The 15,414-nt window shown below is 37.9% G+C and overlaps 1 protein-coding gene across 15 annotated transcripts in view; it reads right to left on the minus strand.

Moving 5' to 3' along the window:
* Window positions 1-15,414, minus strand: part of LOC139748626 (RNA binding protein fox-1 homolog 1-like) — a 354,628-nt gene that overhangs the window by 59,615 nt on the left and 279,599 nt on the right. For 10 of the 15 annotated variants that reach the window (XM_071661925.1, XM_071661935.1, XM_071661954.1 and 7 more), the window contains 5 exons: window positions 12,621-12,758; window positions 11,579-11,632; window positions 9,890-9,982; window positions 9,585-9,642; window positions 7,711-7,749 (listed from right to left, as the gene is read on the minus strand). In XM_071661925.1, the coding sequence (XP_071518026.1) occupies window positions 7,711-7,749; window positions 9,585-9,642; window positions 9,890-9,982; window positions 11,579-11,632; window positions 12,621-12,758 (382 nt within the window). Of the gene's footprint in view, window positions 1-5,510; window positions 5,551-7,710; window positions 7,750-9,584; window positions 9,643-9,889; window positions 9,983-11,578; window positions 11,633-12,620; window positions 12,780-15,414 lie in introns of all 15 variants that reach the window. The other 5 variants (XM_071661945.1, XM_071661855.1, XM_071661873.1 and 2 more) reach the window with 4 other exon arrangements.

Here is a 15,414-nt window from a genome sequence, read left to right on the forward strand (position 1 = left end):
GCCATTCTTTGGGGTCTTTTTCCTTCCTACCTCATTTAACGGGGGAGACAGCACAAAGAAATAATAAAAAATAACCAAAAAAAAATTTAATTTTTATCAAACCTTAATTTTTTTCCGGGGGGCCAAAAAAAAAAAAAAACCCCCCCTTTTTTTAAAAAAAAAACCCCCCCCAAACCCCAAAAAAAAATTTTATAAAAAATTTTTTTTTTAAAAAAAATAATTTTTTATTTTTTTCCCCCAAAAATTTTTTTCCTTTCCCCCCAAAAAATTTTTCCCCCGTTTCCCAAAAAAGGGGAAAAAAATTTTTTTTTTTTTTGGGGTTTTAAAAAAAAAATTTCCCCCCCGGGGGGGGGGCCCCCCCCCGGGGCCCCAAACCCCCCCCCCCTTTTTTTTTTTAACAAACCCCCCCCTTTTTTTTTTAACCCCCTTTTTTTAAAAGGGGGGGCCCCCCCCTTTTAAAGGGGGGGCCTTTCCCCCCCTTTCCCCCAAAGGGGGCCCCCCTTTTTTTCCCCCCCCCCAAAAAAAACCCCCCCCAAAAAAAAACCCCCTCTTATTTTAAAACCCCCCCCCCAAAAAAAAAAATTTCCCCCAAAAAATTTTTTTCCCCCTTAAAAAACCCTTTTTTTCCCAAAAAAAATTTTCCCCCCCCCCCTTTTTTTTTTTTTTCCCCCCCCTTTTTTTTTCCCCCCAAAACCCCCGGAAAAAAAAAAATAAAAAAAAAAAAACCCTTCCCTCCCCTTTTTTTAAAAAAAAAAAAAGGGGGAAAAACATTTTTTTTCCCCCCAAAAAGGGCCCCCCCCCCAACCAAACCCCCCCCCCAAAAAAAAAAAAAAAAAAACCTTTTAAAAAAATTAAATTTTTTTTTTTTTTTTCCCCTTTTTTTAAAAAACCTTTTCCCAAAATTTTTTTTAAAAAAACCCCCCGAAAAAAATTTTTTTTTAAAAAAAATTTTTTTTTAAAAATTTTTTTTAAAAAAAAAATTTTTTATAAAAAAATTTAAAAAAAAAAAAAACTTTTTTCCCTTTTAAACCCCCTTTTTTCCCAAAACCCCCCCAAAAAAAAAAAAACCCCCCCCCCCTTAAAATTTTCCCCCCCCCCCCAAAAAATTTTTCCCCTGAAAAAAAAAGGGTTTTTAAAAAAAAATTTTTTAAAAAACCCCTTTCCCCCTTTTTTTCCCAAAAAAATTTTTTTCCCCCCCCCAAAAAAAAAAAACCCCCCCCCCCTTAAAAACCCCCCCCCAAAACCCCAAAAAAAAAAACCAAAACCCCCCCCCAAAAACCCCCCCACCCCTTTCCCCCCAAAAACCCCCCCCCTTTAAAAAATTTTTCCCTTTAAAAAAATTTTTTTTTTAAAAAAAATTTTTTTGGGGCCTTTTTCCCCTTTCCCCCCGTAACCCCCCCTTTTTTTTTTCCCCAAAAAAATTTTTTTTCCCCCCCTTTTCCCCCCCCCTTCCCTTTTTAAAAAAATTTTTTTCCCCCCCCCAAAAAATTTTTTTTCCCCCCCCCATTTTTTTTTCCCCCCCCCCCAAAAAAAAAAAAATTTTTGGAAAAATTTTTTAAACCAAAAAAAAAAAGTGGAAAAAAAAAGGGGGGGAAAAAAAAAAGGGGGGAAAAAAAAAAAAAATTTTTTTAAAAAAATTTTTTTTGGTTTTTGGGGGGGTTTGGATATATATATATATATATATATATATTATGAACCATGATCACTTGAATGATAACCAGTGAGCAATACCATTACAACAACTGGCTGAAAAATAACCCATCTCAGACCACATTTTCTGTGATCAGTGAGATCTCATTTCATCTTGCTAGTGAACATTGAGTGATTGCGTAACCCACCGGCACCCTTGATAAGGTCCCACTCTAAACTGAAACAACGCATTCCAGTGATATTGTTATAAATTTATAGCATGTACTAACAAATGGAAGTGATGTAAGCCTCTCATCAATACATGACCTAGGATTGAACCTAAAATCACTTGAATGATAAACAGTAACTAAGACCAATACACCCACAATTGGCTTAAAAGTCACCCATCTCACATCATATATTCTGTGATCAGGAAGATCAAATTTCACCAAGCTGGTGATGGGATAACCTGCCAGCACCCACAGTGAGGTCCCACTCTAAATCAAGACAAGGCATGCCATGATACCCATGGCATGCACTAACATATGAAACTGATGTAAACCATTCTAAGATCAAACCCAGGATCACTTAAATAATAACTAGAGACCAAGACCATTACACCAACGTCTGTCTCAAAAGTCACCCTTCTCAGACCATGTTTTCTGTGATCAATGAGATCTTATCTTACTGGTGACCAATGAGCTAGTCACTCAAATGGCTTCACCTCTAAAACACTCAAACTCTACATTGGAGTTCCCTATGGAACATTTCTTTCTTCAATCCTCCCATCTTTTTCTGCAGGACCTCCCATTACCACTAGCACACAAAATGAAGGCCTTTTCATATGTATATGACCTCACAATCACATCATATTATCCTGACACTACAGCAATAACAGACATGTGACACTACATTACATAACTGGAAAAATGGCTCACCCAGGACAATGTCTGCACCTCCAATGAAATCTTTAATCACTCTTTTAACCCCTGATTGACATGAATCCAGCCTATACCCTCAAGTCGCCTTGAGTGGACAATCACTCCCACTGAAAAGAACACCAACCATTCTTTGTATAACAATTGACACATACATGACATTCACTCCCTGCACCAATAAAAGCAACTTATATGCAACATGCACACAAAATGCCATCAAAATAATGACTGGGACCAGATTTTGGACAAGAAAAAGTCCCTCAACATCATATACAAGTAATTCATCTCCTCCACTTTAAACAAAGCCTCACCTGCTTGGTATTTCAACCCTCTCAAAAGCATATATGACATATGTTGTAAATCATGCAAAATACTGCACTCAGAACAATCACTAGCTGCTCAGCAATCACAAACACTCAACACTTACACAAAACAAAAATCCTACTAACATACAGTCCAAACTCAACATTCATGGCACTCAGTTGTATGCAAAAACAATAAACCCCTCCACTTAAAACCCTCCATACCTATCCACAAACCTCCAAGCAAAAATTAAAAGCTTATCCCTGCCTCAATTCAATAACCTCTACTCACAGATCCCCTCACCCTAAAGTGTAATGCTGGCAAAACACAAGTAACCTGTCGCCCTTCACACTAAGTTTTAAACTCCAACCCACCAGACATACACCAATCAGTAGCTACATTCCAATACAAACATGAGCTACATCTCCCATCTACATTCTGGACATCATCCATCTCTACAATACTACAAACAATATTCCAACACATCCCAAGACCCTAAATGCCTACGATGCTACTAGCAAACCAAAGATAATGAGTACTTACCACTCAATTACCCTGCACTCTGCACAAATGCTCACACATCACTGCACTTTATGACCCATGATCCCAACTAATGGATTTGGCTAGCTTCCTAAGCAATGGAGGAACCTCGCAAAGAGAGTAATGACTCCTGGAGCAGGAAGTAAGCACCGGTATTACCCTTACATACTATCATTATTTACGTCAGGACCCTTCTATGGAGCTCTTGCAGCTTCAATGCTGCACTCCACTCAAAAGTAGGAAAATGATGGACTCCTCTTGAGTAAGAAGGTCCTTGACAAAAGAGTACTTCTTTCCATCAACTGATTATGATACACCCTTGCTGATGGTGATTTCTTCTCCAAAGTGTGACTATTATCAGGCAGAATCTGGTAACACCTTTCCCTTAAATATATATATATATATATATATATATATATATATATATATATATATATTATCCTAAATATTTCTTTCCTTTCATATGCACTATAAATAATGGTAAGTGACCTGTTGGTGACTGATTAAGTGGGCAATGGCATACGTGTTGTGTGGTGGGCCAGAGAAGTGATGGTGATAGGTACTGATAACTGCTGGTGGTCCCGGGCGTCTGGGGAGGAGAAGGCCTGCTGCCGCAGCCCAGACTTCCTCCAGGGCCAAACACTAGCCAAGCCTTGAATCACAATCCGACATACGGTGCAGGCTGCTACAGGGGTTGAGTGCACTCTTCAATATGTAGTAGCTAAGATCCATGGGGGTTGCAACACAAAACAGTCCATAGAGTGGAGTCAGTAGGGGGACACCATCAGCACGACAGCCACGGTGACGGTGGCCGCTGTGTGGAGCCCAACCCACGTAGAGGGAAGCAGTCCAACCCAGACAGATGAAAGCGTCATCTTAGTCATAATCTACCCTAAGCACAGGAGGACAAGTGCTCCATATGTAAACCACTATATCAGTGGATACTTTTCACCATAGCACTACAACTAAGCATGCTCCATGTCCCAAAAAACACACATAATCTTTACGTGAATCTTAACTGATCAGTCCCGTCTTGTTCATCTAGGTTATTATTGCAGTCATGTAATATTTCCTCCGAATAATTTATCGTGATAAGCAATATTAAGTAATCATAATAAAATAAATGAGCTTTTTTTTTTTACTTTGCCAGTCCATCCACTGCTGTGTAGTAGGATTATTGAACTGTGGTGCAAGAAGCTGCCACATTCGTGGTACATGTTAATCCAGGCACCAAAAGTAGCACTTCTCTACAATCGCACAGTCAACTAGCTCTACCACCACCAGAAGGACACCTGCTGAAGCCCAAGAAAGGAGCCGTGGATAAAGGGGGAATTGAAATTACTTACTTTTATGATGCAGCTCTTTCATATCCAAGATCTCTATGCCCTATAGAAACTGAGCAAGCAATTTATATGACAAACCTGTATTTTATATATATTAAGAGTGCTGTTAATCATAGAAAGAGTTAACCAAAATAACCCATTCAAGCATGAAAACACAAGAGCTGGGTAGTGACCTAAAGGTTTCATCATTAAAAAATTTTTAGTTTAAAAAAAAAAAAGCAATGAAAATTTAAATTCAATCCCAGTGTCAAATGTTAGGACTGTCTAACAGAACCGCTATACTATATATTAAAAATGCCATATTCAAACAGTGCAAACCTTGAACTACATAAACCGTAAAACAAACTAGCGAGACGGATCTTACTGCTGGACGTACCACAGAGTTTCTTTAATTACAATTTCATGTGCTAATGAGAAAATAGATCAAGTGAAACAGACAATTTCAAGCAAAGCCAATCTAACAGAAGTAACGAAGTTGGAGCTGAAACTAATGACTACTGTACATTAAATCGACAAAGTTCATGTCAGAACGAGCTTTAGCAATCTGTCTGCAGGAACAAGAGGGAGTGGGGTGATCCTGGGCCCCCCTCCATGGAGTGTAGTAGGGTAAGAATGTAATGAACATTAAATAAAAGGGTAAAAACTCTCATCACCGATGCATAGTAATATTATGGCAGAGAGAATGATGATGATTAATTCAAGTCAAGTGCTAAACCCCATGCAAAGGAAAGTGCATTCAACCACAATAGCCAAGTACCTTCTACCGCTCGCCTTTAACATGGCACCACCAACACCAACTAAAATAAGGAAGAAAGGTAACCAAGAAGCACTTTAATATTCTTGATATAAACACCTTAAACCACCTAAAATTTTTATGTGCAACAATCTGTTAGTGGCAGATTGTTACCTATATGATGTGCAACATTCTTCTCTCATTTTGAAGACTACAGCAGTAATGCTTGTGTTAAAGGCGATAGAGAGAAGAAATCTTGTTCATTACCATACTCAAGGCTGCTACTGTTAAGCTCTGAAGTGACAAAAAGCAACATCTTTATTTATTATTAAATTGCAATTCAACTGACAATAATAATAAATCAATATCAATTAAAAAGTAATAAAATTCTCCTTATAGTATTGACAATCTATGGCTCAATAACATCAAAGTACTCATAACAACATCTAAAACAACATGGACATTACAGTAATTCTTTTCATTAATGGATATATCACACTCAACCAAGCCAAAGAGATTGATCAGTCCAATGCCTTGGTGGGTTTGCTTGTTGTCTTACTGGGTGAAACACTGCAGGCATTCCGAGTCCAGGGGGGTTCTGAGCAACAAGGAGAGCTGAAGTCCACAACAATAACGCGCTTCATTCATAGCACTCAGGTCATGCTAGATGCAATCAAAACCTAAGAGCCAAAAAGTCCCGTCCAAAGCCAACCAATCAATCATTCAACTATCTAAAGTACCGATATTTACCAGCTCAGGCTCGAGAGACCAGTAACTTGGTGGAAGTAACCTGCGTTTGCCGTTTGTCTAGCGAGGTGTGACGTTTCACTTTGATGGAAGTATCAAACTAACCCTCTGGGGAAAGTGAAGTGTGGTGGTCAAGACAGTGCGGCTGCTGGCTAGTGATAACAGATAAGTCAATCCAATGGCAAGACAATTCATCACTCCTCTACTAATTATTACTGCTCGTCAGCTCAAGGTATATTACAATGCAGTGAGTTCCACTAAGACAACAAGCACAAAAACCCACTAGAGTAAACCCAATGAAAGATACAGGTGCCACTTAGACTAAGGGTATCTAAAAGAGAAGAGGAGTACAGGAAGGTGAGAGGGTGGTGAGAGAGAAAGATACAGAGGGCAGATGGGATGAAAATGGAAGGCGCATGGACAGGTCAAGCAGTGTTCAGTGCAGGCCAGGCACTGTGCAGCAATCCACACTTCCAAACTTTCAAGCAGCACACACTTAACAATTCTAGCTAATAACAAGAAGCTGCTTCAATGTGCAAGACATGTAAATCATCAGTAACTAATGAGTGAAAACAGTGCCTGGGCCAACTGAGGTCTAAGTAATGGCCTCATGCAACCCATACTTGAATTACTAACTAGCTGTAAGTTGTAACAAAGATCAACAATTCACACTTTAGAAAGCACCTGGACTTCAAGATCTCAGTAATTAATTCAAATTAGTGATTCTGATAACTAAATAACTGTTTTTTTTTTCAAACTGAATGTGCAAGTGCTTTTTAACAATGATTTTATGTTAGAACATACTGAAGTATATGAAACTAACAGATACTTCTTTACTTTTATAACTGGATGATGCATATAAAGTAACATAAAGCAGAAGCAAAGGCTCATAACAAGTGGATACAGAAGAGTTAGTAAGAGTGGCCAATCAAGCATATTTAGTGACATGGTGAGATTCTGCTTTTATTACTTCCACAAAATAACGGTTACTGAAAAATAAGTATACAAAATTGTAACAGTTAATCTAGTAGGGATCGATTTCTAACAGATACTGGTGAAAAAGCATACAATTTTAGTATTAGACTATGGAAATTTCACAGGGTTGGAGAATTCTTAAGTCCTACAACTAGGATAAAGTTCTGCACTTTACTTTTGTCTTCATTTAAAGGCCTTGACAATTGAAAAGATGGAACAAACAGGGTGGACAGGTGAAAAGGAGTACAAGATCTGCAGGTATGCCAAAGCAAGATGCTGTGCTAATCATCATCCTTGTCCAGGCTGTGCTACATTACAAGCAATAGTAGATATCCAGTTAACAAGCTGAGTGATAATGATACAGTACTGTGACCTGGGTGGTACATATACTAGTATACTGATGTGTAGCACAGCATTTTTAGCATAATATAGAGAAGACACCAAACCAAACACCCATGACCAACACCAAGAGAATGAGCTAAATCCATTAATTTTCGCTCACCCACGGCAGTTGGCACCATTCCATTTCTAGCGAGTATAACTAAAAGGTATAAAGAAAAAAGAAAACTAAATAAATACCAAATCACACATGGTGATTGACAAATATCAATCAGTCACAGAAATTAAACACATGGCATGTCCAATGGTATAGAATCTAGGAACACTGTACAAGTAAAATCTCTTTGTTTACAACCTTGAGGTTCAATACTAATGAAACATGGCCTATCAACAACACTGTCATTCACAACTGAATAAAGCCACAAAGCCTTGCATTCACAAGGTCAAGGAAAATATAAACGATTAGATTCCCAAATAATGAAGTTAATCAAAAGCAAACTGATATCTAATGTGACTACATAACAGATAACCCCTCAAGATAGAGAATACTGTAGCTTATCATGGCTCTGTTCAGCAATGTTGTTGATAAATGAGTGAACTGAAACAAGAAATAAGAGTGGACCATAACAAGCTGGTTGACTACACAGGAACAGGCCCTTGAGTGCTCCATGTGAGGGGGCAATGAGGAGACACTGCAACACATTCCAGAGTCTTACAACTGGAAGCTAAAACAAAGAGACTAACTGTAAAGGTATTTCACATCATTCATAAGGTGATAAGCTGTCTTTATTTTGGGTGTCTTGTCTACCTGCTTTCAGCAATTTTTTTTTACAGTGATGCAACAAATTGAAGCAATTTGCAATTATATCTACATGGAGGCAGTTAAAACATGTAAATCTGTCTATACTGGGTCCTAGTTAGACAACAATATCAATTCCATTATCATACTGCAGTGTTAGACCATGCTGTAATTATTAACTATAAGCAACATTACTGGAACCCTAAGTGCAATGAGGTCCACAGACTTGTGAGATGGAGATATGGATAACTAAGGAATATGGAACTGGAAAGGAACTAAGGTAGGAAAGGAAAAGGGAGAGGATATGGGTTAGATTAATCATTTACAGAGATGAAGAGGGGCATGGGGTCAGAAATGTGTATGCATACCATACTTTGACTGTCTTTACGACTGTCATGCAGACACCACATTCATAAGTCCCCTGAGCATATGTGCATAAAAGATGGTCATGTGCACATCTTTGCACAGTTAGAAAATAAACACCAGAAATAATATGCATATCTGTTACACTATGATGCTCTGACAAGGTGAACTGTTGCTTCCTGTGCAGAGTATAAACGCTGTACAAATGTTACCATTATTTGTTTGCTACAACCCCATTTGGTAACAACAGCATGCCACTTCTATCTTAAGCAATTCATTCCAATAAGCCACAGAAAAACAGGCATGTAGGAGCATCTATATTCATCTAGTATTTCTCTAACCACCTTATTAAACAAAAATCACCAATTATGCATTCAAGAAGAAATTTATAATTGAGGCTTCTCATAGCTACTTAGTATAATTTATACTGGTGTCAGGGATGTGAGTGAAGTTGCAGACATCAAAGTGATATCAGATAAATATGTCCAAAGTTACTCAGTGATCATCTGTCTGTGTCTTTCGCAGTGACATCTGCGCTCTATAATGATGGCTGTCAGCATGGTAAGGGTATATCTGGGTGCTTTCTACTCCTGAAAGATTTTGAATGGAAGAGATTTAAAACCCACTTGTTCTAAGTAACTAAGATATCAACAGTACTCGTAAAAACTTTTCCGAATCTACAAGATAACGTGGCAACACTGAAGTACGTTCAGTTGTAAAGAAACAGGAGGTTCTGGTGTTGAGTGGGACAGTCTCTGGCAGTGAGGATGCCCACAGTAAGGGTATGGGGAAGGAGGGAACGAAGGAAAGACACAGAAGAAAAAGAGCTATGGCAGCACAAGAAGGCCATGAGCATAAGAGCAGCTGGCACTTACCATTAGGAACTGCTGCTGCTGGCTTCTTGGTTTGAACACGGGCAGTAGCATTGTTCACCTGGTCATACATAATATAGACAGTAAATAAAAAAATTAACATTTAACATAAAATAAATCTTCATTCAACAAGCAATCTACTTCATTACATTAGCATTTAATGTCATTTTTCCTTCTACTGGACAAAAGTAAAATATGAAGCTTTTTGATACATGGCCTACAACAATGAAGGAATAACCAAGATGGCAATGTGGAGGCAAGCCGCCCAGATTCAGTAGATGACTTAAGTGTTTGTCTGTCACTGTTACCTCAATCTTGCGACCTTCCACGACAGTGCCATTCAGAGACTCTCTGGCACGGTCTGCATCTGCTGCAGAAGCAAATGTCACGAAACCAAAGCCCTGAAAAGTTACCTTGAATTAAAGAATATATTTACTTTAAAAACATAATGGAGAAGCAATGTTTTTTTTCTAAAATAAGAGAAAAAATTATCAATGATATTTTTCAATTGGCAACAAGTTATCTAAATACAATTCAGTTTTGATTTCTCAAGTGTCCTCGAATCCAGTTTTGATTTCTTGGGGTTCTCCAATCCAGTTTTAATTTCTTTCTAAAGTCAAAGGCTCCAATCATGGATGAAGTTCCTCACCTATGCCAGGTCATGAATGAAACTTAAAACAGGCTCAAGACATAAAAAAAAAGAAAAAGAGAAGGCTAATCTTAGAGTTTCTGAGGTGAAAAACTTGCTCTCTGAAAAGAAGCATGTCACAGCCAATAGTAAAACACTAGACGGTATATAGTTCAAAAGGTTAGCAGTGTGGAAAATGAAACAGACATAATGGTCCACCTAAGAACTGCCAACAATCACAAAGTAATCAGCTGAGTCAGTGGCATGCTGAGTATTACATGATCTACCTGATGGTAGAGGCATGCAAGCAGCCAGTTCTTAGAAGCAGATATTGAAGTAATACTACAGACAAGAGATAGGCAACCAACACTAGCAAAGAGAAGACTGGTCAAGCTTTTGAGTAAGACTGGTGGAGCTGATAAGTTGGACTGCATTACACTTGACTCAGTCAAGTCAGCATGTAAAGGTAGAACTGCTCCAGATGTGAGAAAAATACATCATATATAGATGAATCAAGCCTTCATATATTCAGAGCAAATGTTCAGAAGCAAAAATTCTCTGGCATCTGAACAGGGTTACTAGTTTCTTAAAGGCAAACTTTGCTTGTAATGTTGGGTTTCCAAGAAAGAGTGGATAAAATGGTTGTTGCAATGATACTGTACCAAGTATAGTAAAGAATGGTTAAAAAGTAAAGGACAAGGTTCTGAACTGGTATAAGCACTAAAAAGGATGGGTGCTGAAAAGACGATGAAGATATATGTAAGAAGATGGGAGAGAGGAAAACCACCAAAGTGATGGATGAGTAGAGGAGGAGAATATGTGTGCTGAAGGGATGCTTGCTGGACAGCTTACTGGATGCAGATGTATAGACAAACATAGAACATGAAGTAACAACTTATCTATTAATATTTGGATGTGGAGAAATGACAGTGAATACAATATTGACAGAAATTACTGCAAAGAACAAATCATGAAAACAGCAAAGGTAATAGGTGAAGAATGAAGTTCTTGGATGTCATGGGCATGTGAAGAGGATAGCCAAAAGTAGGCTACCCAAAACAAACTTACAGATGTGAAGCAAGCAAGCAATATTGGTGGGAGAGTTAAGTTGTAGGGGAAGCACAAAATGGATTATGTTTGTGATGTAGGTATTGCATGGAGGGGTATATTGAAATGTAAAAGGATTGGGATGATTGGAGGTAATTCTTCAAGAATAATTCTTGCCTGTAGTAAATTATAACCTGATATAATGGAGACAATAAAAAGTTATTTCTAGTACAAAAGAGCAGAATAAACACTATTTACATATCATGAAAGACATCCATCTAACCACCAGCTATTCAAACATGAGATTCTAGATGCAACTCACCTTTGATCCTCGCTCATTGAAGATGATTTCCACATCAAGGATTGTGCCGAATTTCTGAAGATACAACAGTTCATCAGTTGTTAAGAGGTTAATAACTCTAAAGGGTATCAATTTTCAACACAGAGTGAAATTCTAACTAAAAGGGTGTTCCATGGAACAGATGTGTCACCTGCACTGCAGCACAGTTATCTGGAGTGGAATGAGTGGAAATATTATTTGAAAAATATCAAAATCATGTGCATTAAGTTCCATGGCTGAAGGTGGAATTTTCTTTAAGTTATGAGCCAGCTTAAGTCCTAGGTTAAACCTTTTCATAAGGAGCATAACTCTAACAAAATCCAAACCTAGTTATGGGTCTTATGCCACTCAAATTTTTGCATGCTATGAAACAACTGCATAAAGTGTACAGTTTAATGCACTCAACCTAACCTTTATGGGACAGGTTAAATCTTTGAGCTATAAACCAGGTTAACTTCCAGGTTACACCTTTTTGTGTAATGTAGGCAAAATCCAAACTTAAGTTACTGGTCTTGAGCTGTTGAATCATTCAGTTTTGAAATAAAATTGAATAATATACACACTTAGATGTATCCAACCTGAACCTTGTGGGTCTGGTCAAACACAACAAACTTTACTACATTAGGATGCGACTCCCAACAAAGAACTCTAGGATGTATGGTGGATTAACAAATGATGGACGAACAACAGACAGTTGGACAGATGATGGACAGAGAAAATGATGATGAAGGTTATGAACTAGCAATTCATAAGTGTTTGCCATGCTATGCAGGAGACACAAAAACTCTAACATGTCAATTAAAGGAATTCTGCCTGGGCAATCTCACCAAAATGATGCAAGAAATATAATTATTCATCATCTTACCTAGGTCAAGTAAAATCAAACATGACTTCTTTCAATACAGCTTACTTTCAACAAATACCAATGTACTATTTTATTTCTATCGTATGGCTACATCTCTTTAACAATGAATCCACTGTTTATTCCTGCAACAATTTAAATATCAAATGCATTTAAACTTACACCAAACATGTTTCTGAGGTCTGGATCTCTAAATCTGAATGGAATATTTGAGACATGGAGGCGCTTTGGCTGTTCCTTGGTGGGTGCTGGAGTACCTGGCTGTCCATTTGCTGCCGCATCACCATTCTCTGCCTCACTCTGTCGACATATCATGTAAATCTGCGTTAACTTACAAGGAATATTGACTTTTCATAAAGTGTATTTTTCTTAATGTATATAGTACAGTATTTTATCTATCTTGTTTACTCTGAAAGCAAATTGGGATCAACAGAAGTGTTCATCTTATTCTAAGGTGGATGGTATATTTTCAGATATTCACCACTGAAAAAATTAACACCCACATCTACTTATGACATTCCATAGAGTGGAGAAAAAAAGCCCAATAAAATACATAATTCACTTCAAACTTCTTGACTATATAACATTTTTTTTGCATTTCCAAAAGGTTAATCGTCAGCTAGTTATAAAAAACATTAGAGATGCCACACAATAAAAATGTACCCCAAGAGTACAACAAAATCATGTTGGTACTGATCTTACATCTTTAACTTTTTTTCTGAAAATGAGATGGATCAAGAAAATACAGTATAGAGCATCTCAGTCCACACACACTCTTAATACCCTGCTTAGGTAAACAGATTACCATACTAATATAGGCACTTCTTTAAGTTTCACACTCTGTCAATTCATCATCTGAGACTTAATCTCCGTGATCACACCTCAATCCTAAAAAGAAAAGAAAAAATATATGACTGGTATCCTTTAACTATTAAATTCACTGACAGTGATTCAAACACATTTCCTAGTCTTCCTGCTCTCCCTAAAACTTCAAACATGCAATCAGATCTTCACAAACCTGTCAACTGCCTTGTTCCCACCAGGGTTTACTGTCTTCAAAACCATTCAACTACATTTCTTTCCAATAATTTCTTTACAAAACATATCTTTCTCATTTTGGCTGTTCTTCTATCTTCCACTACTTCCACCAAATGCTCTTATTATTCTTTTTTCTATATACTCTTCTAACTTCAACTGTATGTGACATTTAACAAATCACACTGCTTTCATCATATTCACATCTATACCTATGAACAGCAAAATATCAAATCCAAAAAAAAAAGTCAAGCTCTAAATCATGTAAATATCTTATAGAACATTTCACACAAATTCTTCCCGTTCACAAAAAGTGTTCTCAGTGTACCTTTATCTATTCTTTCTTGCAAGACATTAAACTTCAGATCTACTATCATCATGTCTTTCAAAATCAAGTATCTAGCTAGCTATTATTTGCCTTTACTTTCACCATCTTCTTTCAACCAACCTACCTTTCAATCTGACTCCCCACTTGAATAGGACAACTGAATGGAATAATTCACTTACAATAATAAGTTGCTCTGTAATACCATACATGCAATACAATCACCTTTACTTGCTCTCATCTCATCTAATACTCATTCACGATAAAGTAAACGCTCATCTCAAAAGAGGACAAAAAGCAAACCCATACTTTTCCGATGGGCACTCCTTCCAATACATGAGCTTTTAAAACCCTTCAAAAGTTTCCTCTGCAAATTACAGTCAGAACTTCACAGCATTCTTTTCAGGATATTCAAAAAGATCCCTTTCTGGAAACCATAAAGAGTATAGTGCAGTATTTACATTTTCTTTTTCTTCATTTATTTATATTTTTTATTTATTTTGCTTTGTCACTGTCTCCCACGTCAGCGAGGAAGCGCAGGGAAACAGAAGAAAGAATGGCCCAACCCACCCACATGCACATGTATATACAAACATGTCCACACACGCACATATACATACCTATACACCTCAACATATACATATATACACATGTACATAATTCATACTGTATGCTCTTATTCATTCCCGTCGCCACCCCGCCATACATGAAATGACAACCCCCTCACCCCGCATGTGTGTGAGGTAGCGCTAGGACAAGAAAACAAAGGCGACATTCGTTCACATTCAGTCTCTAGCTGTCATGTATAATGCACTGAAACCACAGCTCCCTTTCCACATCCAGGTCTCACAAAACTTTCCATGGTTTACCCCAGACACTTCATATTCCCTGGTTCAATCCACTGACAGCATGTCGACCCTAGTATACCACATCGTTCCATTTCACTCTCTTCCTTGCACGCCTTTCACCCTCCTGCATGTTCAAGCCCTGATCACTCAAAATCTTTTTCACTCCATCTTTCCACCTCCAATTTGGTCTCCCACTTCTCCTCGACCCCTCCACCTCTGACATATATATCCTCTTTGTCAATATTTCCCCACTCATTCTCTCCATGTGACCAAACCATTTCAAAACACCCTCTTCTGCTCTCTCAACCCCACTCTTTTCATTACCACACATCTCTCTTACCCTTCCATCACTTACTCGATCAAACTGCCTCACACCACATATTGTCCTCAAACATCTCATTTCCAGCACATCCACCCTCCTCTGCACAACTCTATCTATAGCCCATGCCTCGCAACCATATAACATTGTTGGAACCACTATTCCTTCATACATACCCATTTTTGCTTTCCAAGGTAATGTTCTCAACTTCCATACATTTTTCAACGCTCCCAGAACTTTTGCCCCTCCCCCACCCTATGATTCACTTCTGCTTCCATGGTTCCATACATTACCAAATCCACTCCCAGATATCTAAAACTCTTCACTTCCAGTTTTTCTCCATTCAAACTTACCTCCCAATTGACTTGTCCCTCAACCCTACAGTACCTAATGACCTTGCTCTTATTCACATTTACTCTCAGCTTTCTT

Source organism: Panulirus ornatus, chromosome 1 (assembly GCF_036320965.1).
Source record: "Panulirus ornatus isolate Po-2019 chromosome 1, ASM3632096v1, whole genome shotgun sequence".
Taxonomy (NCBI): domain Eukaryota; kingdom Metazoa; phylum Arthropoda; class Malacostraca; order Decapoda; family Palinuridae; genus Panulirus; species Panulirus ornatus.